We start from the raw sequence: 23042 nt of genomic DNA, 5'->3' as shown, positions 1-23042 counted from the left end.
GTCACAGAACGTCACAAATTGAAGAGTTTGCTGATTTTGGTTTCAATGTCCATTGTTGAGGGCCTGTAATCCAGTGGTGTAATGCAAAATGATGGGGTCACCCTGCAGAATGTGAAGAGGGACTCTTAGCCTCACATATCTTACAGAAATGTATTGGCCATGGCCTAATGGGAGCCGTCTGAAGCTTTGAGGGCCCCCGGAATGGTTGGGAGTCCCCCTGCATCACAGTGGCTGCAGTGCCCTCTGTTACACCCCTCCTGTGGCCACGTTCCAGAGCCGAACTTTGCCCAGTGGAATCAGAGTGCTTTACATGATAGCCAGAGGTCTCCATTTTATTAGAAGGACGGATGTTGAATGATTCGCCCAGAATCACAGGATTGTGAGTGGAGGTTGAGACTCAAACCTGGATTCCCAGCCTCCCCCACCTCCGCAGCTCCTTAATATTTTGGTTTTGAACATTGGAAAGTTCCTGATTATAAAATAATGAATAGGGGAAATGTGGAGGTTATTACTTGATCAACCTGAGGCACACAGATGTGCTCAGTCCATAGCGAGCTTGACCTCATGCCTTTAATATTAATGCCCTCTGAGTTTTTATTGCGGTTTAACAAATCTCTGCTCACTGAGTCATCTTGGCATTCATTGGCAAGTTATGTTTGGAACAACAGGGAGCATGGAGAGACACAGTCGGCATCATTTTTGCAATACCATTCCATTAGACAATTATTTGGAGAGGCACAGCTGGCATTCGTTTTGCAATATCATTCCTTTGAACAATTATTAGATTTAGATGACACAAGCGCTTATTTAATAAAGGTGTTTTATCAATATGGAGACCTAATGGTGTAAACATGTGACTGAAAAGCTGTGTCAACTTCTATTGAGGGCCCTCTACAGAATTATAGCCCACTGTTGAAGACTATGCCAGTTACTGAGTGTCCTTTTCTTAGGGATAAGCTGGGGCTTCAGGCAAGACGTTGACGACTTCTTTAGTTGAGGCATAGAAGCTGCAAAGTTTTTGGAGCATTTCTCCATTGAGGGCAGAATGTTCTAAAGTAAACAGCGAGAAACCAAAAGACACACATTGGAATGTTGGAGCGGAAGGTCAATGCCATTCGTTATTGGCCCTCTACCACTCCATTGTCTCCAATGTAGGTCCCAGCATTCCATGTTGTAGTTTATATGTGCAAAAAATAGGAAGGTTCCAGACATGTTTGAGAGGCTTCACTGCTATGGCCTTTCAGAACCTTTGCCCAAACTGAAATTGAGTTTGTACAAAAGCACCTTTCTTCATAAGAGCTATCATGGTATTCTGTGACAGGAAAGATTTTGGATGGCAGCTGGACTTTCTAAACCTTGGCGCACATGACAGTACACTGCCCTTTGCTAGCTCCCTGGAACAATATGTGGAAAAATACCTCGATAATTTGAAATCGAAGAAAATCTCGTTTTTATTATTGTGTTTGGAATCCTGAGTTGCTGAGCAGTTAGAAATGTTTTAATCAGTGTGATAAAATTATACTTGGAGTGGGCAATAATGAGGTGGATATGAAACGGAAATAATGTACAATTTGCTTTGATCATTTCTGGATAATTAGTATTATATTGCAAAGTTTCTGGCAAACTGTATAAATTAACCAGAATAAAAATTAAATAATTATTTTTCGTTTTTTTCTCAGATTATATCGCACCTTTAAAGATAACAAATATGTGTACATGCTGCTGGAGGCCTGCCTTGGAGGAGAGCTGTGGAGCATTTTAAGAGACAGGTAGGTACTTCTGCAAAAAACAAAAGCCAAGACTTGCATGGGGATGGTAGTCAAATCGTTTATGAATGAGTTCATGAATGTTGAACATGTGCGAATATGTTGGTGCATTTGCTGGTGATGACGCAGAAACGAAGGTTTTACATTTATTAGCGCATAAACGTAGTACCGCAATAATCAAGTGTGACTTTAACCGAACTAATAAAGATTGTACGGGGACAAATGTGCCCTCAGAGTAGTTTGCCAACATTTATAAGCGTGCTTTATATAACGTGATGTATTAGAATTGTACTAATTTGATATAACCGTAAACATGTGCCATGATTTGCTTGTTTGAAATGTTTTAACTTAGCATAACTTTAGTGGAGGCTTCGGCCTAGTTGCCTTGTCTCACGGTTTAGATGCTCGTGTTTTTCTAATGTGCTAATAAAACATGTATTCTTGCTTGAAGCTGTACTTTTCCAGTGAGATCGGTTCACATGCTTATCTTTAAGGTTTCGTGCCAGCCTGGCATCTTCTTCTTTGCTCCAAGGTCAATCTGCAGGTGCAGACAATGGAAGCTCTGAAAGTGAGTTAATTGGTAAAATATGTTGCAACTTACGTTCCCGACTCCAAGGATAATGTATGCCTAGGTAGAAGCTTGTAAATTGTTGTTTTTGATTGGACAATTTGAAGCCAACCTATGAACCCTCCAATGGAAGACCCTACTGGATTTGAACTGTTGTTTATTTAAACCTGGTGCACAAGAAGAAAGCAGCCATTGCACCAATTGCGGCCATTACCAGCCATTACCAGCCATTAGCCATTACCCGCCATTTGCAGGACATTGCAGCCATTATGGCCCATCTTGCCGACTTCGTCATTTTGCCATCTTCTACGATGCCAATTGATGTTCAACGCCATTTTGAATGAGACTTTGATGCTTTCTCTAATCGAGAGAAAGAGACTTTAAATAATTCTCGCCCTAGAGACTTTAACTTCGATTTGCCCCTTTGCATAAAGTAGTAGTTTTGTCCTTTTATCTTGCCGCTGTGAGGCAATTGCCCCGTCCACCCTGCCCCTTTGCCCCCGCCCCATGCTGATGAATCCGGTACCTGTGAGACGAAGACTTCCTTGAATGCTGATTGAATTTGGTAAATATGAAAGGAAAATGTACAATTGCATTGTGTTTCTTTTTAGGTAACCAACTGCTGATTTTTGGTAAGAGCCCTAGTTAGGAGCTTTTCCAAATTAATGTTGCTAAATAGTTTTTGCATGAAATCCCACATGCAGATGCTAATTTGAGGTTAGATGAGGATTCATTTGTTTCAAGATGCAATTAGAGACCTTGTTATGCTGACTAATGTATGCAATTAGCCCATTACAGATTATAGTTTTAGTGGTTTGCGTTGCTATCATCGAATGCATTGTTATTCAAGTGCTGCATAGATTGCATCTTTTTCGCCGTTATGGACAGCTATTAATGTTCATTTACATATATCATTTGGTGTTGAGACACATTTATATCGTGCTAGCTTTGTTAATATAGGGAAATAAATTCACTAACTTTGAATGAACTGGTGTGGTTATTCATGGCCGGAAGGTCATGGTTCGCCGAAATGTTTTCTGGATTAATTGTGAAGTGTTATGTTGATCAGGGCATTGCTTATGTTCGTTATTGATTTGATTAAATTGATTACTCTCGGATGAAGAGAGCCCCACTTGGTCAAAAGATTCATCGACCCAAGAGCGTCCAAATACAGGTAATTTATTAGGACGGAACGCTCTATCAGTAGATGGTAGCAGAGGACGGTTTCGCCCTTTGGGACCCCATTCAAGAGGTAACGGTTTCGCCCTTTGGGACCCCATTCGAGAGGTAACGGTTTCGCCCTTTGGGACCCCATTCGAGAGGTAACGGTTTCGCCGTTTGGGATCCCACTCGAGAGGCATATGGTGTTGAATTGAAGGTTTCGCCCTTTGGGACCCCACTCGAGAAGTATATGGTGTTGAATTAGATTTTTTTGGGTAAAACAGATTGAGAGAATGATGATGCCCTAAGTCCCCCGCGACTTTCCCGGGATCTCGGAGCTTGCGAATGGAGAGAATGGAGGTGTGAAATCGGCGTTGGCGGTACTAGTGATGGTATGAGTGAAGTCAGGATTTTGCGCTTGCACAGCTTATTGCCGCAGATTGTTTGAAAGGGTTGCGAGGATTTTAGAGAATAGCGGAGGTGCGACTCCGAGTGTGAGAGTAGGGAAGTCGTCGAACTTCATGTGCATGTGGCGCTTTGTGCAGAAAAAGGTCCACGTGGTTGTTGTTGTTGAGACGGGCCCTGCGAGGTCAAGAGACTCCGGAGTATGTTGAAAAGTGTATGAGACACTTGTTTATGTTGTGGTCTGGTCGGTTTAATAGGTTGACCGGGCGTGGTCAACGAGTCGGTACGTGTGTTAAGGGAGTGGAAGAAAACTTCGACTTCGGGCTTTGACAAATTCTAAGTGCACTAGAATAGATCATTGACAAGTTGAGAGCAGAGTCTGCGGGTCAGAATTTGCTTGCGAAAGTGGGGACCGAGAAAGATGGAATAACTGCCGAGGCTAGTGAAAAATCCCTAAGGTCCTGAAGCGATTGTGTTACCCTTCCTGTAGTAAACCGACAGATCTGTTTTATTATTATTTGGTTGCTCGCGATACATGCCAGAAGTTGTTACGAGAGGAGCTGAGTGAAGGAGGACAAGCCGCGAGGCTTTGTCAGCCGCAGTGTGTGTGAGTGTGACGTCACTAGGAGCCGCGCTGGGATAGGTTGGTTGCAGAGAAGGGTCGCGCACGGATTGGACGCAGTCCGTGGGGCTCGATTGGAAGGGGAAAGGCAAGCGAAGAGTATTCCGGGAATTAAAGTCACTTATTGATTACAAATTTTGTGAAATAAAAGACGAGAAAATGAAATTTTTGAAAGCATTAAAGAGTGCGATGAAGGGGGAGTCTTACATTAAAGCGAGCGTAGGAGAGGAGACGCCACCCGAAGGTACACCAGCTTACATTGTAATGGAGGAAAGGGGGGTAGCTCCGTGCCTTTGGCTAAAGCAATGGCACAAGCTGACAGAGAGACATGGGAGCGTAGCGTTCCCAATCCATGGGACATTCAATATAAGGATCCTAGAGAATTTGAGATTCGCGATGTACGACATGAAGGTACCTCCAAGGCCAGCACAGTTTGAGGCTCTAGCGATTTGGGAACTAATGGCTAGACAGCAACAGCAAAAGAAGTTCGAGACCAGGATAAGAAAGGCAGAAAAGACACTAGCGGACGCTAGGTGGGATAATGCACAGAAGGTGTGGAGGTCAGATATATTGCAGGGGATAAAATTGTTTCCCGCAATTGCTAAGGAAGAAGAGGCGACAGGCAAGAAAGCTACCTGTAAAACAAAAAGGAGGTGTTCCAAAGATAGAGAGGAAGACGAGTCAGAGGATGAGGAGTTCATCATGCAATTGTTGAACGACCGTCCACCACCTTATGTAGAAAGTGAACAAGGTCCAAGTACCAGTTCTGCCCCTCCGGCACCGGTACAGAATAATGAAACTCCGAATTCAGAAACACCATCGGGATCTAAGGACCCGAGTTTACTGTTCACCCCGCAGATACCGCAGGTTAGGAGAATATATCCAGATGTGCCTATATTGAAAACAGCAGAAAATTATCAGCCGCAGGTCCCAAGGTACTACAGCAGTGACAACAGTACGGGAATGATTCTAGATCCAACCGTAATGGGAGTACAGAATGGTCGCAACCCAACATTGGCACAGCTGAATCAACCCAGTTTTTGATGCCTCAAAAGCAGATGCAGGGGGGAACTGCACATGCTCAGATGACGGGGAGTCAGACGGGCATGCCGGCAATGATGACCCATAGTGTGGGAATGAACATGCCTCAGAACCTGGGGAATGGACAGAACCCAGATGCGATATCCCTACCCATTACTGTAGGTCCACCGGTACCTTTGTACATTCAGCCTAACTCAGGTATGAGCGGTCAAGGATCAGTGGTGCAGAATGGGACGGAAAGGAGGTGCATAGAAAACACTCCAGAGACAACTCCGATAGCGGCTCAGCCAACTGGATCTGGGTCCTTGATGGAGTTTAGTCCCATATGTGCTCAGTCAACAGTGGTGAGGTCGAGTCCCCCACTGATGATACCGCTATCATCGAACACTGAAAAGTTGCCGCAACCATCAATGGCAGTCGATGTGAATGCTACACTGATGGGGTTGAATGCGCAACAGCTGACACAGTGGTTCAACAGTCTTAATTCCACACAAAGCTCAGCCAGTGGGAAGGGAGAAGACTATCTGAATAGGGTAAGGTTGAACATGGAAGCAGAAGAATTGGTGGAAGGGACTATGGGTTTGAATAGGTTAGAGTCCTACTCGGAAGAAGAGCTGAGGTATCTATGTCCTAGGATTACGAGAGAAGTGAACAAGGTACATAGAAGGTTGCAAGAAATAGCTGACAAAAACGGGGTTGAGATAGACAAGACAAAACACTTGAGCAGGAGCTATAGATTGGATTTCAGGACCACAGACTTTGAACATATGAGGTCAGCAGGCATGAAAACGCACCTTAGAGAATTGCTGCAGAGTGCACAAGTGTGGAGGTGCTTAGACAAATGGGAAAGCAGATGGGCAAAGAAAAAGGAAAAGAGGAAAGACAGTGTCCCAGAGCACAACGAGAAAAGATCACAGAGTAGTGATGCAATAACCATGTTACCAATGAGGGAGACAGCAGGGGGAAAATTAATACATGTACCGTGGCACAGAAGTGACATTCAGTCTTTTACGGATGATTTTCCCAAACTGAGAGAGAAACCGATTGAATGGTATCAACAGACTGATAGGTTTGTGAAGCTTGCAAAATGTCTTTGGGAAGACCTGAACACCCTCTTTGAGATTGTGGTTCCGGCAGATTTGTGGGAAGACTGCAAAAGGGCTGTAGGTTGGCCGACAAGTGAACCAGAGAGAGACAGGGATACGGGTGCACCATCACCTATGGTAATGAGCTTGTACTATAAGGTGATTGAGCATTTGAAGACGAAGGTTGCCGCGAAAAATGTGGATTGGCAGAAGATTGATCGAACTGCCCAAGAGGCTAAAGAGTCGATTCATGGTTACTATGAGTGGTTGTTGAAGGCGTTCAAGAACTACAGTGGCACGGAAACAATAGAGGCGAAGGACATGCTTCATTTTGTGTTTAGATTTGTGGAAGGGCTAAGACCAGAGATAAGTCAGATGATAAAGACGCATTTGATTTGTTGGCAGTCGAAACCTATTGATGAGGTGTTGAATTATGCGAAATACTGTAGCGACGAAATTGAAGTGAAACAGAAAAGGTTGAAAGAGAAAGTGATGATGATGCAACTTAAAGCAGCTCAGACAGGTTTGCAAGGGTTGCAAGGGTTTCAACAGCAGATACCGCAGCCGCAGGGAAATATGGTGTTTCAGCCACAGGCGAGAGGCAGAGGCAGAGGAGGCTTTGGGAGTAATGGTCCGGATTTGAACACTGTTGCGATTCCGAATGGTGTGCAGGCAATGAAAAGGGTGATGCCGTGTCACGTGTGCGGAATCGTCGGGCATTGGAAACGCGAGTGCCCGATGGTGGTGCAGGAAGGTGCAGGTGTTGGTCAGCAAAACAATGATGTCAATGCATTCCAGACAATGAGGGGACCGAAAATGAGAGGTCCAAACCCAAATTTCCAGACCATAAATCAGCTGCAGGGATTACAGCCCGTGCAGCCGCAGCAGATGCAGATGCCCCGTATGCAGATGACGCAAATGCAGCCAATGCAACAGCAGTTTCCCATGGTACCTAATCAGCAAATGCAAATACCTTTGGCACCAATGAGTCAGCAGCAAGTGATGGTTCCTCCACAGGTCTCGGGTCAGGTGATGAATACAAATGGCACAGTACAACAGTTCCCATTACACAGTGAGAATGGAATAAACAATGTATGGGAGAGTGAAAGTTCAGATGAGGAGGGAAATTGTGTGCTTGCAGCATCCTTGGAAGTTGATCAAAAGGGTCCATATGTGGAGGGAAGAGTTATGGATCATCGTGTTTCATTCTTGGTTGACACAGGAGCCACACGTTCAACTGTTAGGAGCATTGAAGTACCAAATTTGCCACTCTCAGGGAGAACAGTTCAAGTAGTGGGAGTAGCAAACAGGCACCTGACGAACCCAATCACAGATCCAGTACAAGTCAGAATTGGTAACTATCAAGGGTCACATAGTTTTGTGGTATGTGACTCAAGCCCGATAGCACTGTTAGGGAGAGACCTATTGTGCAAATTGGGATGTTCGATTATGTGTTCGAACGATGGAATTAGAATTCAGACGAGCAGTGATGGGGAAGAAGAGGACAGTGTAGAAGGGGATGAGATGGAAACTGTCGATGAAGAATATCCTCTGATTAACCTTTTTCCGATGATAACTGAAGAAGATATTCCAGCCGAATTACGGGAAACAGTCGGAAAGGAAGTGTGGGATATGACAGGAAAAGAGGTGGGATTGGTGAAAGGAGTGGAACCAGTGAAAGTGACCGTAAAACCCAATGTAACCTTTCCCCAGACCCCACAATACCACATGGCACAAGACACCCTCATGAAAGTCGCCCAACTCATTGACGAGTTTGTAAAACAGGGAGTACTGAAAGAAGTGTTAAGCAGTCCATGTAATTCACCAATCATGGGGCTAATAAAGCCGAGTGGAAAGGTCCGAATCGTGCAGGACTTGAGGAAAATAAATGACATCGTAATTAAATGCTGCCCTGTAGTACCGAATCCAGCTGTGATAATGTTTCAAGTCCCTTGCGATGCCGAGTGGTTCTCAGTCATCGACTTGTCACAAGCATTCTTTTCGGTGCCTCTTCATGAGGACAGCCAATTTCTCTTTTGTTTCAAATTCTTAGACAGAGTTTACAGTTGGTGTCGAATTCCTCAAGGGTTTTCTGAGTCACCGTCAATTTTCAATCAGATTCTAAAGAAAGACTTGAAAGCGTTAGAATTGCCATTCGAGTCAACCCTAGTACAGTACATTGATGACTTACTGATTGCATCTAAGACAGAAAGTGGCTGCACAGCCGACACCATTGCTCTACTGAACCATTTGGGAAAGAATGGACACAAGGTGTCTCCTTCAAAGTTGCAGTTCTGTCAGAAGAAAGTGAAATACTTGGGTCATCAAATAGAGAAAGGGTCACGGAGAATAATGAAGGAAAGAATAACAAGTGTACTTCAAATGAGTCCACCAAAGACGAGGAGGGAGGTGAGGAAGTTTTTGGGGATGGTGAGCTACTGTCGCCAGTGGATTCCCAACTTCTCAACTCTAGCAAAGCCTTTACTGAAACTGACCCAGAAGGATGCCTTGTATGAAATTGAGCTGAAAGGAGATGAGATGGATGCTTTTATTGAATTGAAAGAATGCATGTGCAGGGCTCCAGCTTTAGGTATGCCTGATTACACAAAGCCTTTCACATTGTTTTGTCATGAACGTGATGCATGTTCTTTGTCTGTCTTGACCCAAGCCCATGGTGGCATAAACAGACCAGTAGCATATTTTTCAGCTACTTTGGATCCGGTCGCAGCAGCACTGCCAGGGTGTTTGCGCGCCGTAGCAGCAGTTGGTATCAGCCTCACTCAGAGTGAAGGAATAGTGATGGGACACCCATTAACAGTCATGGTCCCTCACTCAGTTGAGATACTTTTGACCCGCTCCCGAACGCAACACATGACTGGAGCAAGACTCACAAGGTATGAAACAATAATTCTGGGCTCACCGAATGTGCAGCTGAAAAGGTGCACTACGTTGAATCCAGCAACCTTGCTTCCCGGTGAAAATGCTGAAATTGAGAACGCTGAAGACGTCGAGCACGACTGCCTTCAGGTGACTGAATTTTGCACAAAACCCCGACCTGACATTAAGGATACTAAGCTTGATGAAAATGACCAAATTGTTTTTGTTGATGGGTCATGTTTAAGAGATGCATTGGGAATATTGAAAGCAGGATATGCTGTATGTACTGTAACAGGTGTCTTGGAAGCGTCCTGGCTTCAAGGAGTCTATTCCGCACAAGTAGCAGAGCTTGTAGCCCTTACAAGAGCATGCCAACTGTCTACATTGATGAAGGTTACCATTTACACTGACAGTCAGTACGGGTTTGGAATTGTGCACGACTTTGGGCAACTATGGTCACAGAGAGGTTTCTTGACCTCTTCAGGGTCCCCAGTGAAAAACGGGGAGAGAATAAGGGAATTGTTACACGCCATTCAGATGCCAGCTGAAATTGCAGTGGTAAAGTGTAGTGCTCATACAAAAGGACAGGACTATGTTTCCCTGGGAAATGCATATGCGGATCAGGTCGCAAGATTTTGTGCCTTGAACTGTATATTGCTCAGGGATGAATGGAATTTGATAAGTGAGCCAGAGCTCGAACCAGCTGAAGCATTTGCCTTGAAGGTCGTGGATACAATGGATGAGCTAAAAGCATTACAGAATAGCGTCAGGGAGGATGAAAGAGTTTCCTGGATTAAGTCACAATGTACAAAAAGACCAGATGAGTTATGGGTTTCAAATGAAGGAAAATGTGTTTTACCAAATAGTCTCTTATCGCAGCTAGCGCGGTTCTATCATGGGCAGGCTCACCTAGGGAGAGATGCCATGATAAGATTGTTCAAAACTGATTGGTTTAACCCCAGATTCCGTCAAGTTGCAGAAGCAGTTTGCCATCGTTGTGTCATTTGTCAGCAGATGAACCCAGGAAAGGGAACGGTTGTGAACGTGAGCCACATTGGCAGGGCGGGTGGCCCGTTCAGCAGAATGCAGATGGACTTTATTGAAATGCCTGTGCATGGAGGTCTGAAGTATGTGTTGGTGATTGTGTGCATTTTTAGTCACTGGATTGAAGCATACCCCACACGTAGAAATGACAGCCTTACAGTTGCAAAACTATTGTTGAAGGAGTTGATACCACGTTTCGGATTCCCGATCTCTTTAGAGTCAGATAGGGGAAGTCACTTCAATAACGAGGTGATAAAGTTACTTTGCGCAGCGCTGAACATTGAGCAAAAACTGCATTGTAGCTATCGCCCTGAAGCCTCAGGACTGGTGGAACAAATGAATGGTACACTGAAATCAAGAATGGCGAAAATATGTGCATCGACAAATTTGAAATGGCCTGACGCATTGCCTTTGGTGTTAATGTCAATGAGAAACACCCCTGACAGAAAGACTTGATTGTCCCCGCACGAAATTCTCATGGGCAGGGCCATGAGACTTCCTGCAGTTCCCGCAAACGCGCTTTTGAATATTACAGATGATATGGTGTTAGACTACTGCAAAGGTCTGGCTGACGTGGTTCGCTCTTTCTCTCACCAGGTGGAAGCAACCACCTTGTCACCGATCCAAGGTCCAGGACACACACTGAAAGCAGGTGACTGGGTCGCGATAAAGAAGCACGTGAGGAAGTCGTGTCTGGAACCCCGTTGGAAAGGCCCTTTCCAAGTGATCCTGACGACCACTACCGCTGTGAAGTGTGCGGGAGTTCCCAACTGGATCCACGCCAGTCATACAAAGAAAGTGTTGTGTCCCACAGATGAGGAAGTTGAAGCGCTGAAACTGCCAGTACCTGATAACAAAGTGCCGAGCGCTGAGACAGAGCAAAACAGAACTAGAAGCGAACAGGCAGAAATAGAGGAGAGAGAAATATTCTCTGAGGATGAAACAACCGATTCACTTGGGGAAGACCAAGGAGAAACCTCAGACAGCGACGAAGCAGCTGAAGGTAACAAAGAGCCTGAAGCAGCTGAAAGTGACAAAGAGCCTGAAGAAAGTAACGGTGACAAAGGGCTCGAAAGAGGTGGAGAAGCAGGAGAGCCTGATCAGAGGAGGGCTTTCCCAGAAGCAGACGGTACAGAAAAAGAAAAGGAAAACCTGATTGACTCCCCAGAAGGAGGGGACAAGGCAGAACAGAACGAAACTGTTCAAACTTCTTCAGAAGAGATCGCAGGTCCATCAAGTGGACACAGTGCAAAGAGAAGACCAAGTATATCACCAGTAAAACTAAGAACTAGAGAAACGTTGAACGACGGTGAAGGGCCAAGAGTGAAAGAGAAAAGAAAGGAAGTGTCTGTCGTGGTACCAACATCAAGTGAAGAAAAAGATTTGGCCAAAGAGGAAAGTACCAGTGAGGCAGAATCAAAGAGAGATGCAAAATTGAAAAGGAAAAGGATACCAAACAGGAGATATTCCGGTCCAGAATGGGCATATGTAGTCAATGACGATTGGACCGACGAATTTGTATCTCTTAGCCTCGAGAACGAAGAAGAAGAGATACCAATAGAAAAGAAAAGTTTTATGGACACTATTGACTGAAAAACTGATAAATTACATTGCTTGCTACAATCTAACGTGATACAACCAGCTGAGACATTGCTAAACCGGATGAGACATTTGCTAACTTGATAAGACTTTGATAACCTGATGACTCTTAAACCCGATTTGAGACAACGTTGCTAACTGATAAAAGACTGAGTTATTGCCGAATTGAGACAAATGCTGCTAACCGATAAGTGACTGGGCTCCTGAAGAAAACTGTGTGAACATTGCGCTCGTTCAGCTTTGTAACTAATTGCTAAATCGTTTCTTTATAGGTGCTTCCAGCTCTCTGATTCTATACAGATCATGACTAAGTACGCTACACAAAACAGTAGAGTGAAATATTGTAAATATGCGTGTATAGGCTTGATAACTGCATGTGTACTAATAATAATGGCAATAGTGCTTGCAACGCGTGGTAAGGGTGAGAATGAGAAAATTGATGCTTCTACTTCTGCTCCTGTTACTGTCACTGAACTAACCGCATTGAAAAGACTAGAATTAGATGAGAGACACTTGCATGATAAGAAGGAACTTTCGTATAATGTTTTCTATCGCCTACTAACAGAGTATGTTGAGACTATGGATGCGAAAGATTGTTATGTGTGTACACAGATACCGACATCGGTAACGGAAGGGGTGACTTATCACCACATGCCTCTTACATATGGGATTACATGTAGTTTAGTAACTTCTAGATTTTATGGTCAAACTAACATACAGTACTTTTACTCAAATTATGATGTTACCTTTGCATATGTTCCTATAATAACGCAACTAAGCCAGATTGCTAAAGATTGGGATGCTAAAATAATGAGGGAATTTTTCGAGCCAATGCAACCATTTGAAACAGCTCACGCTCATAGGGAAAACCTTACCTGCTCGCTCTCTGCAGTAGAAATTAGCTTTTTAGATCGCACAGATGATAGAAGGGCACAAATGAATGCAAAATTAGAAAAAGAGCTAAGTAAGAGGACTTCAGTAGAAGGAATTGAAAGAGCCAGGAGTTTGGGAGAAGGTTGGAAAGGGAATTGCTTCAGTGGGAAATTGGCTTGGTGGCATTTGGAATGGAATATTACTAAAAATAATACAGGGAATACTAATAGTACTAATTTGCATCTTTGGGATTTGGGGAATAAAAAGGGGAATATTAATGATCATGGCAAGAATTAAAAGAAGGAAGGAAGAGAAAATGATGAAAAGAATGGCAGAAGAATACAAGGCAAGAACAAGGGGAACTAAAAGGCAAAGAGAACTGACAGAATTTTAATGGAATAAAATTTGTGGGAATAGTTTTGTGTGATGACAAATAGTCATCAGAGGAGGGATTGATGACGCAGAAACGAAGGTTTTACATTTATTAGCGCATAAACGTAGTACCGCAATAATCAAGTGTGACTTTAACCGAACTAATAAAGATTGTACGCGGACAAATGTGCCCTCAGAGTAGTTTGCCAACATTTATAAGCGTGCTTTATATAACGTGATGTATTAGAATTGTACTAATTTGATATAACCGTAAACGTGTGCCATGATTTGCTTGTTTGAAATGTTTTAACTTAGCATAACTTTAGTGGAGGCTTCGGCCTAGTTGCCTTGTCTCACGGTTTAGATGCTCGTGTTTTTCTAATGTGCTAATAAAACGTGTATTCTTGCTTGAAGCTGTACTTTTCCAGTGAGATCGGTTCACATGCTTATCTTTAAGGTTTCGTGCCAGCCTGGCATCTTCTTCTTTGCTCCAAGGTCAATCTGCAGGTGCAGACAATGGAAGCTCTGAAAGTGAGTTAATTGGTAAAATATGTTGCAACTTACGTTCCCGACTCCAAGGATAATGTATGCCTAGGTAGAAGCTTGTAAATTGTTGTTTTTGATTGGACAATTTGAAGCCAACCTATGAACCCTCCAATGGAAGACCCTACTGGATTTGAACTGTTGTTTATTTAAACCTGGTGCACAAGAAGAAAGCAGCCATTGCACCCATTGCGGCCATTACCAGCCATTAGCCATTACCCGCCATTTGCAGGACATTGCAGCCATTATGGCCCATCTTGCCGACTTCGTCATTTTGCCATCTTCTACGATGCCAATTGATGTTCGACGCCATTTTGAATGAGACTTTGATGCTTTCTCTAATCGAGAGAAAGAGACTTTAAATAATTCTCGCCCTAGAGACTTTAACTTCGATTTGCCCCTTTGCATAAAGTAGTAGTTTTGTCCTTTTATCTTGCCGCTGTGAGGCAATTGCCCCGTCCACCCTGCCCCTTTGCCCCCGCCCCATGCTGATGAATCCGGTACCTGTGAGACGAAGACTTCCTTGAATGCTGATTGAATTTGGTAAATATGAATGGAAAATGTACAATTGCATTGTGTTTCTTTTTAGGTAACCAACTGCTGATTTTTGGTAAGAGCCCTAGTTAGGAGTTTTTCCAAATTAATGTTGCTAAATTGTTTTTGCATGAAATCCCACATGCAGATGCTAATTTGAGGTTAGATGAGGATTCATTTGTTGCACGATGCAATTTGAGACCTTGTTATGCTGACTAATGTATGCAATTAGCCCATTACAGATTATAGTTTTAGTGGTTTGCGTTGCTATCATCGAATGCATTGTTATTCAAATGCTGCATAGATTGCATCTTTTTCGCCGTTATGGACAGCTATTAATGTTCATTTACATATATCATTTGGTGTTGAGACACATTTATATCGTGCTAGCTTTGTTAATATAGGGAAATAAATTCACTAACTTTGAATGAACTGGTGTGGTTATTCATGGCCGGAAGGTCATGGTTCGCCGAAATGTTTTCTGGATTAATTGTGAAGTGTTATGTTGATCAGGGCATTGCTTATGTTCGTTATTGATTATTGAGTTGATTAAATTGATTACTCTCGGATGAAGAGAGCCCCACTTGGTCAAAAGATTCATCGACCCAAGAGCGTCCAAATACAGGTAATTTATTAGGACGGAACGCTCTATCACTGGCACATCTTTTGCTCTCGACCTCCCTTCAGCGTGACAGGGTTTCGTCAGCAGGGAAAGATTTGTTTTCAGACATGCATGTTTTTTGTCTGCGCTAAGTAACCTTTTTGCAATGGTAACGGATATTTACCTGGCTGCCGGGTAAATGGTGAATTTGTTCAGCTATTTAATCCACTGCTGGGTAAACAGTAGAAACTATTTATATTTGGCCAGAAGCCTTGACAATAGCAGAGACACTTCACTATTTACCTGGTTGTTGGTTAAATAATAGAGATTCTGTACTATATCGCAGATGGCTGTGTAAATAGGAAACAAACGCCACTATTTACTCAGCTGCTGACTAAGTAGTGGAGATTCTGCACTGATTAGCTGGAGGCCGTTCAGATAGCCAAAAACCAGTGCTTAATTTGTGCTTGTTGTTTCCGGTGCGGAGCACCGGCACTTATTTTTTGGGGGCCGACACTTATTTTTCTGCCACAAGCATTTACTGCGAGCAAAAGACACATATGAGAAAGACGGAGGAAGAGAAAAACGAAAAAGCGTCACAATGGTAGAAAGCAGAAAGCTGCAAGAGTGAGCTGAAGGGCAGGAGTGGCTGTAAATGGATTGAAGAGGCCTGAGATGGCTTCAGGATTACACTGCCTCAGTATTCTGTACTCACAAATTTAACTGCAGCAGCCGCATGTTTAAGAGGAGGTCTTCGAGCACCGGCACATTTTTATTTACAAATTAAGCACTGCCAAAAACTTCATTATTTACCTATCCACTGGCTAAATGGTAGAGATTCTGCACTATTTGGTATGTGGCCATGTGAATGACAGAAAAACCTCTCTGTTGACCCAGCCACTTGCTAAACAGTAGAGATTGTGAACTGTTCAGCTGGCAGCCATGCAAATAGCACAAACACGTCACTATTTACCTTGCCACTGGTTAAACAGTAGAGGCTCTGCACTGGCTGGCTGGCAACCGTAGAAATAGCAGAAAATTGTAAATATTTAGAAGGCTGCTGACTAAATAGAAGAAATGTTGTACTGCCAAGCTGGCAGCCATGCAAATGGCAGATAAACTGCACTTTTTACCCATTCACTTGATAAACAGTAGAGATTCTGAACTGTTCAGCTGGCGGTCACGCAAATAGCAGAAAAACTTCACTATTTGCCCGGCCACTGATTAAACAGTAGAGGTTACGCACTGTCCAGCTGGCAGCTGTACATATAGCAAAAAAATGTAAATATTTACAAGGCTGCTGACTGAATAGTAGAAATGTTGTTTGGCAGCTGTGCAAATGGCAGAAAAACTTCACTATTTACCTGGCCGTTAGCTAACCAGTAGTGATTTGGTGCTGTGAGGCTTGGAGCCATGTAAATATCAGAAAATCTTCACTATTTACACAGCCAATGGTTAAATACTAGAGATTATGCACTGTTTGTCTGGCAGCTGTGCAAATAGCAGGAAAATGTGAATATTTACCTGGCTGCTGACTCAATAGTAGAGATGCCGCTCTGTTCAAATTGCAGCCATGCAAATAGTAGAAAAACCTCACTATTTGCCTAGCCTCTCGCTAAATAGTAGAGATGCTGCACTGATTGGCCGGCAGTCGTGCAAACAGCAGCAAATCATCACTATTTGCCAAGTTGCAGTCTAAATAGTGTAGATTCTGCATTGTCTGGCCTACAGTTTTTAGAAAACTCCTCCAACCCTCAGGCTTGCAACATCCTGTCCTAAGAGGTACCCTCCCCCTTTATTTAAATTAGTTATCACCCCAACTTGTGGGGGTTGTTTTGTTAACTCATCAATGGTTTGCGACAGCAATTGCAGTCATAAACTATCAATAAATCACTTTCCAAATTGGAAAGGGGAGGGATGAAACCCCTTTCATGACCCCTCCTATTTGCAATTCATAAACAATCACAAAAGTAATTTTACTAGTCTAAATAATTCAACTCATAAGAAGGGTTTTGTACATAATGATAAGTACTTTTGTGGTCACAACCATTGTGATTTTACAACATGGTGTCCCTAGTCCTAAAACTGGTTTAGATGCAGGCACTAACTCACAGGTATACGCATCTCAAATGTTTGAATGTTTCTAAGTTTGTTTGACAGACATAACACAGAATGCCACCCTATTATATTGTGGGCCAAGCAATAGCAACTTGAGAGGCCCTTTATGGAGCTGTCTTGTGATCCACAAATGCTCCTACTCCTATATATTTACCTGCAAATGTGACTAATAATAAAGATGATTAGAACATTTGCAAGACTAGTTATAGCTGTTTACTCTTCTAAAGTTATATACTCGCTCTTGCTCAAAGAGCCGTGGAAATGTACAAGGGCCAGATACAGGATTACCGAAAAGCTCTATGTTAAAAGAACACCTCTTTTTTCTGCAGCACAGCAAATCAGTGCCTTCTGGAATTATTAATTCTGGTTCAATTCATGAAAACAAATCAAACTAAACACCTGAAAACAATGATTTGTAAAAGTACAAATCAGAAATGGAAAAGTTGCATCCCAGTAACATAGAGACAGCTCATTTTTAGGGTGATTTTATTATAATAGAAACAATTGCATAGGGCCCCTTATGAAGTAACCCACATAGTAAAATTGAGAAGCTTACTTCCATTCTCATGACAGAAGTAGGAAAAACTATAGGCCAGATTTAGTTTTGAGGATGGATTTAACTCCGTCAGGATGGTGGACCACAATATCTCCGACATACTAAGGGACCTCCGCCCACCAAATTTAGGGGCTTATTTACAAGCCCCTTGTGCTGCCGTTGCGTCACTTTTTCCAATATAAAGAGTGACACACCGGTAGCGCAAGGGGCTTGTAAATAAGCCCTTTAGAGTTGTCCGTGTGCCCTGTGGACAGCTCTCTACATTGACTGCAGCTGCTGTCATGGAGGTTCCTGTCTATGCATGAAGCATTTCAAGGAAAGTACAGTCAGACATGAACAGGGGGTTAGCAAACCTTTTTTTTAAAAAAAATTCAAAAACAAACTCCAACTAAAAAATGAATGGTCCCACATTCTGGGAGTTTTCTTCCAGAGGGAGGGGGTCATTACTTTTATTTCCTGTCCCTTGAAGCCAGGTTTTACTCTAAATAGGGTAGATGGTATAAAGTCCTTCCTTTGATGGCCCGTACTTTGTCGGACCATCAGAGGAAGTATTCTGTCAGGAAGCCACAAGCAAAGGTATGGCCTATAATTATTTGAACTGAATGTCTTTGGAGTATGAATGAATTTTCCCAGTAAATCAGAGAAAGACATATGTGCATCAAAGACAGAGAAGAAAAGAAACTTAAAACACAGAGATTTTTATTCATTGACTTTATTACAAACATTGCAAGAAATACGACACTGAATAAACAGAGACATCTAGTTACGTTCCTTCTTGTGACCTACCAATCGATCATTTCACAGTTCCACTTTAATACTCATTTTCCAGACAGGGATGAGGATTAACTATGGAGGTTTCAGAAGAGATTTGGGTTAATTCATCTTTAAATATCATTTTATGGCTGTTGCTTAAACACAGCCTTTTTGCTAGGTGATGGCTCTCATAGAAGTAACAATAGTGCTGGCTCCAAGCAGAAGTATCCAAAACAAGGACACAATTAAGCATGAGATCTCAGCACCTGGATGTCATCAGCCTTTCTGAGTAGTCTTCAGGCACAAGTAAAAGGACAGGCCTGCTTAGAAATGTTCACACCTTTAACAAGAGAAGCCTACGACCTACCCCTAACTTCGACCATCTAACCTATGTCGTCATTCACGAAAAACTAGTCAGCAGCCATTTGCAAAAATGATCTTACAGTTTTTTTGGGTAGCCTTTTCTCCATTCTCCCTCACTTCAGTTCCGGGTCTCCACTCTCTATCCACAGGGATGCAGTCACTACACATCCACTGTGAATCTACCCTCCATCATGTGATGTAAAATACATCCCACTGGTGCATGCACTAAGACAATCATCCCACAAGGAGTTTTACTACTACGCAATTAGGGGGAGATTTACTAAATGCTTGCATTGCACTTGCGTCATGCATGGAGAGTTATTGCAACACAGGTCCTTAAATCAGGTTTACTAATCCATGCAGAGCCACCTTGTGTGGCTCTGCGTGGCTTAGTTAATGCAGAGTACTGCAAGGCAGAGCAAATCGCTGCCTAGCGGTACCCTGTGTTGAGAAGGGGTTCCATGGGCGCAACTTGGGCATTCCCATACAGCCACCTATGGACCCTGGTGCAAACCCAGATTTACTAAAATGAGTAAACCTGGGATTGTGTCAAAATGAGATGACCTCCCAAAGTGTGACATAACGAGGAGAAATATCTGTATAGCTCTTCGTTACTTCCTCTTTCCATGCGTGCTGCAAACTACATCACACATAGAAAGAGGAAAATGCCTCAAATGATTTTTTTTGTGCAGGAAAGTGCCCCTTCCTACACAAAACTATCCTACTTGTAATGCAGGCACCCCAGCACCATGTCGCAGGGGTGCCTACGTTGGCGTTAGACAGCACACAGTGCACCAGCATGGTAAGAGAGCAGAAATTCATCATGTCTTAGTAGATATGGTGCATTTCTCCTCTCTCCCCATCATGAAACTCAGCGCAGCAAGGTGTCTTGCTGCCTTGTGATGCATGATCTCTTAGTAAATTTGCCCCTTGCTACATACCCTCCTCACATACACACATGGACTATCAGTGCAAAAATCTGGGGCCTCACAGAGTCTCTCTTTAGGCCATCTGAGACAATATATCTGGCACCTTCATCACCCTCTCTTCTGCTCATCAGAGCCTTCTTATGATCTTATGATTTTGGGCTTCCCTTTGCTGATAGTCATATACGTTTGACCCCTTTGTTAGCCATTAACCATTTTGTTTCCTGTCTTCAGTCATCTGAGTTTCTGAAAACCATTCTTTCAAACTTCATCTTCATGGATTTTCTTTTATATCAATAAATGTCATAACAATAGTTTTGAAAGTGCTACTTTTTCTTATGAAAATATTTCAGGTGATTGGGGTATTTAGTTGATTTTTGACATTATAAACTCGGATTTGCCCCTTGAACGTATAAAAGGACATCCCGTTCAGCACCTTGAGACCCTCACGGGTGACTAGCCGCCCTTTACAAATATAGATTGATTGATTGATTGCTGACCACAATTGATGGGGAGAGGGAACTAATGTTGAAGTATTTGGTGACAAACCTCTTTATTGAGGTGTCTAGAGGTGAAAGGGAGGCATTTTCAGTTGATGCAGATGGGCCCTCGGATATATAGGAATTTGGTCCCTGTAATCCTGGTCTTAGTTCTGGTACCCCTTTCTCTGGCCATTATGCATTGGGCCTTCTAGTGCTATTTCCTCTGGCCTTGGTTCCCTAGTCCTCAGTCCTCCTGCCCCATCATACTGTCTGGTCTTCCTCATCCTTCTGGCACTGGTCCTCCTAGTTCCCATGTTGTGAGTCACCCTGGTTCATCTAGGTCTTGTCACCTTGGTTTAGGATCCCCGTGATACTCCTGGTGTTAGAAAGTAGGTTGGAGGTTGACTGGGGTGTGAACCCTGGTCAAGCAGCAACCACAATCCTACTCAGTGTCAGGGCCAAGCCAAACCCTAAATTAACCTGTGCTCGCCTTCCGGTAGCTTGGTGCTGAGCAGTCAGGCTTAATTTAGAGAATCGTATAGAGTGTTTGTGCAACACTTCAAATAGTAAAACAGTAAAAACAACCACCCAAAAAGATTCCACCCCAGGTTTTAAAAAAGATTGAATGTAATATATAAAACAAGACCATAATTGTAAAAATCCAATAAGTACAACTTGAGTTTCAAAATTTTTAAAGAGTAAACTAAAATAGCGCATAAAACTAAGAAGCCAACCGGGAATATCTGGTCATGTCAGACTGGAACAAAGTAAAAATTTCAGGCTGACCACAATGGAGCACAGGCTGGCTACAGAGATCCAGTTAGGCCCACTGAACCAATGTATCTTAAATCCTGGTTGCAGAACGTTGCATGGGTTAAAAACTCAGATGTGCTTCTCAGCTGATGCGATACATCATTACAAGATGTGCGGAGGCTGCGGTGCAAGGTTCTGTTACACTGTCGGCGATTATCCCGTCGACGGGGCTTGCAATGTGAAGGCCTGTGTCAGGGATGCGTTGCCCAGCGGAGGTGATGCTTCAGTTCTAACGAGCACTGAGGCTGCGATGCAGACCTGTAGCATCGTCGTTGAGGCTGCTGTCAATGATGGATGCAAGGAGCTGGCACAGGTGAAAGGGTCACGCAGTGGTGGTCCTGAAGGTGATGCGCTAGTTCAAAGATGCAGCAATGCGAGTCTGTTGTGTCAGTTCTGACCCACACAGTAGCGGTGATGCTCCTATTCTGTTCCACATAACAGTGGCGATATGTAGGTTCTGCTCACGCAGCAAAAGATGCGTTGGTTCCGCTGAAGCAAAACATCTTAGACCCACTTCCAGGGGTCCGGAACTGGGATGGCACTATTTGGTGGGGCAGGCTTACAGATGACAGAGTCCAGGTGCAGGAGCAGAGTGATTGGAAGTCTTTTATGTCCCTGATACTTCAGATCAGGAGGCCAGCCAGCTAGCCCTTGGGGGAACTCTGGTGATGCAGGTCCATTCCTTCTCACTCAGGCAAGAGAGAACAGTAGGTGCAGGGCAGCACAGCAAGGCAGGAGTCCAGCAAAATAGAAGTCAAGCAGAGTGGCAGTCCTTCAGCAGTACTTTACTTCGCCTTTCTGGCAGTGTCTTCACAGGTCCAGAAGTGTACTTTGTTGGTGATGTCAGAGGTCCAGTACTTGTTCCCAGGTGGCCCTTTGAAGTGGGGAGACTTCGGCGACAGGTCTTTGAAGAGCACAGAGGTACTCCCCTTCCTTCCAGGGCTCCAGACTCACTACGGTGGGTTAGACAGCCCTTTGTGTGGGGACAGACACAGCCTAATTAGATGTAAGTGATGCTGTGCCCATCTCCTCCTTTCCATCCTTCCAGGATGGCCCATCAAGTCACAGCTAAGCTCCCATTGTGGTCGACTGTGTAGAGGGAATACACAAAGCCCAGCTGTCACCCACCCCAGAGAAGCGATCAGAGACTGGCAACAGGCACCAAACCCTAAAGTCAGAAAATGGCAACTTTTCAAAAGTAGCATTTTCTAGCATTTTCAGAGTTGAACTTTAAAGTCCAACTTCACCATAAATTGTGTTTTTAAATTGTGATTCCATAGACACCAAACTTGAAATCTTATCTCTTCCAGATTGCGGACTACCCCTATGAAGTGTAATATGGTAATCCCAATGTTAGCTTATGAGAGAGGTAGGCCTTGCTGTGGTGAAAAATGACTTTGGTAGTTTTTCATTACCAGGATATGTAAAATGCAAAAGTACATGTCCAGCCTTTTAAACACATTGCACCCTGCCCTCAGGGTTGTCCAGGGCCTACTTTAGGGGTGACTTAAATGTATAAAAAGGGAAATCTTGGGCCTGGCACAGGGTTATTTTATCAGGTCGACATGGCAGTGTAAACCTGCACATACAGGCCCTACAATGCTAGGTCTGAGACATGGTTACAGGGCTACTTAAGTGGGTGGCACAATTAGTACTGCAGGCCCGCAGGTAGCCTTTAATTTACAGGCCCTGGGTACATGCAGTGCACTTCAGTAAGGACTTATAAGCAATTTAGATCTGCCAATTGGGGATAAGCCAAAATTACCATATATAGGGGAGAGCTCACAAGAACTTCAGCATTGGTTAGCAGTGGTAAAGTGCACAGAGCTCTAATACCAGAAAAAACAAGGTCAGAAAAGGGGTGGGCAAAAAGTTGGGAGGCAGACCATCTTAAGGCTGTCAGGTCTAACACCTGAACCTCCTGATCCTGGTCGCACTGG

The 23042-nt window shown here is 43.6% G+C and overlaps 1 protein-coding gene across 1 annotated transcript in view; it reads left to right on the top strand.

Moving 5' to 3' along the window:
- Window positions 1–23042, top strand: part of PRKG2 (protein kinase cGMP-dependent 2) — a 791389-nt gene that overhangs the window by 628558 nt on the left and 139789 nt on the right. The window contains exon 13 of the mRNA XM_069237440.1: window positions 1680–1769. Coding sequence (XP_069093541.1) covers window positions 1680–1769 — 90 coding nt within the window. The remainder of the gene's footprint in view (window positions 1–1679; window positions 1770–23042) is intronic.

The sequence above is a fragment of the Pleurodeles waltl genome, chromosome 1_2 (assembly GCF_031143425.1).
Source record: "Pleurodeles waltl isolate 20211129_DDA chromosome 1_2, aPleWal1.hap1.20221129, whole genome shotgun sequence".
NCBI classification, from domain to species: Eukaryota; Metazoa; Chordata; class Amphibia; order Caudata; family Salamandridae; genus Pleurodeles; species Pleurodeles waltl.
This window is presented reverse-complemented; position numbering and strand designations above follow the sequence as displayed.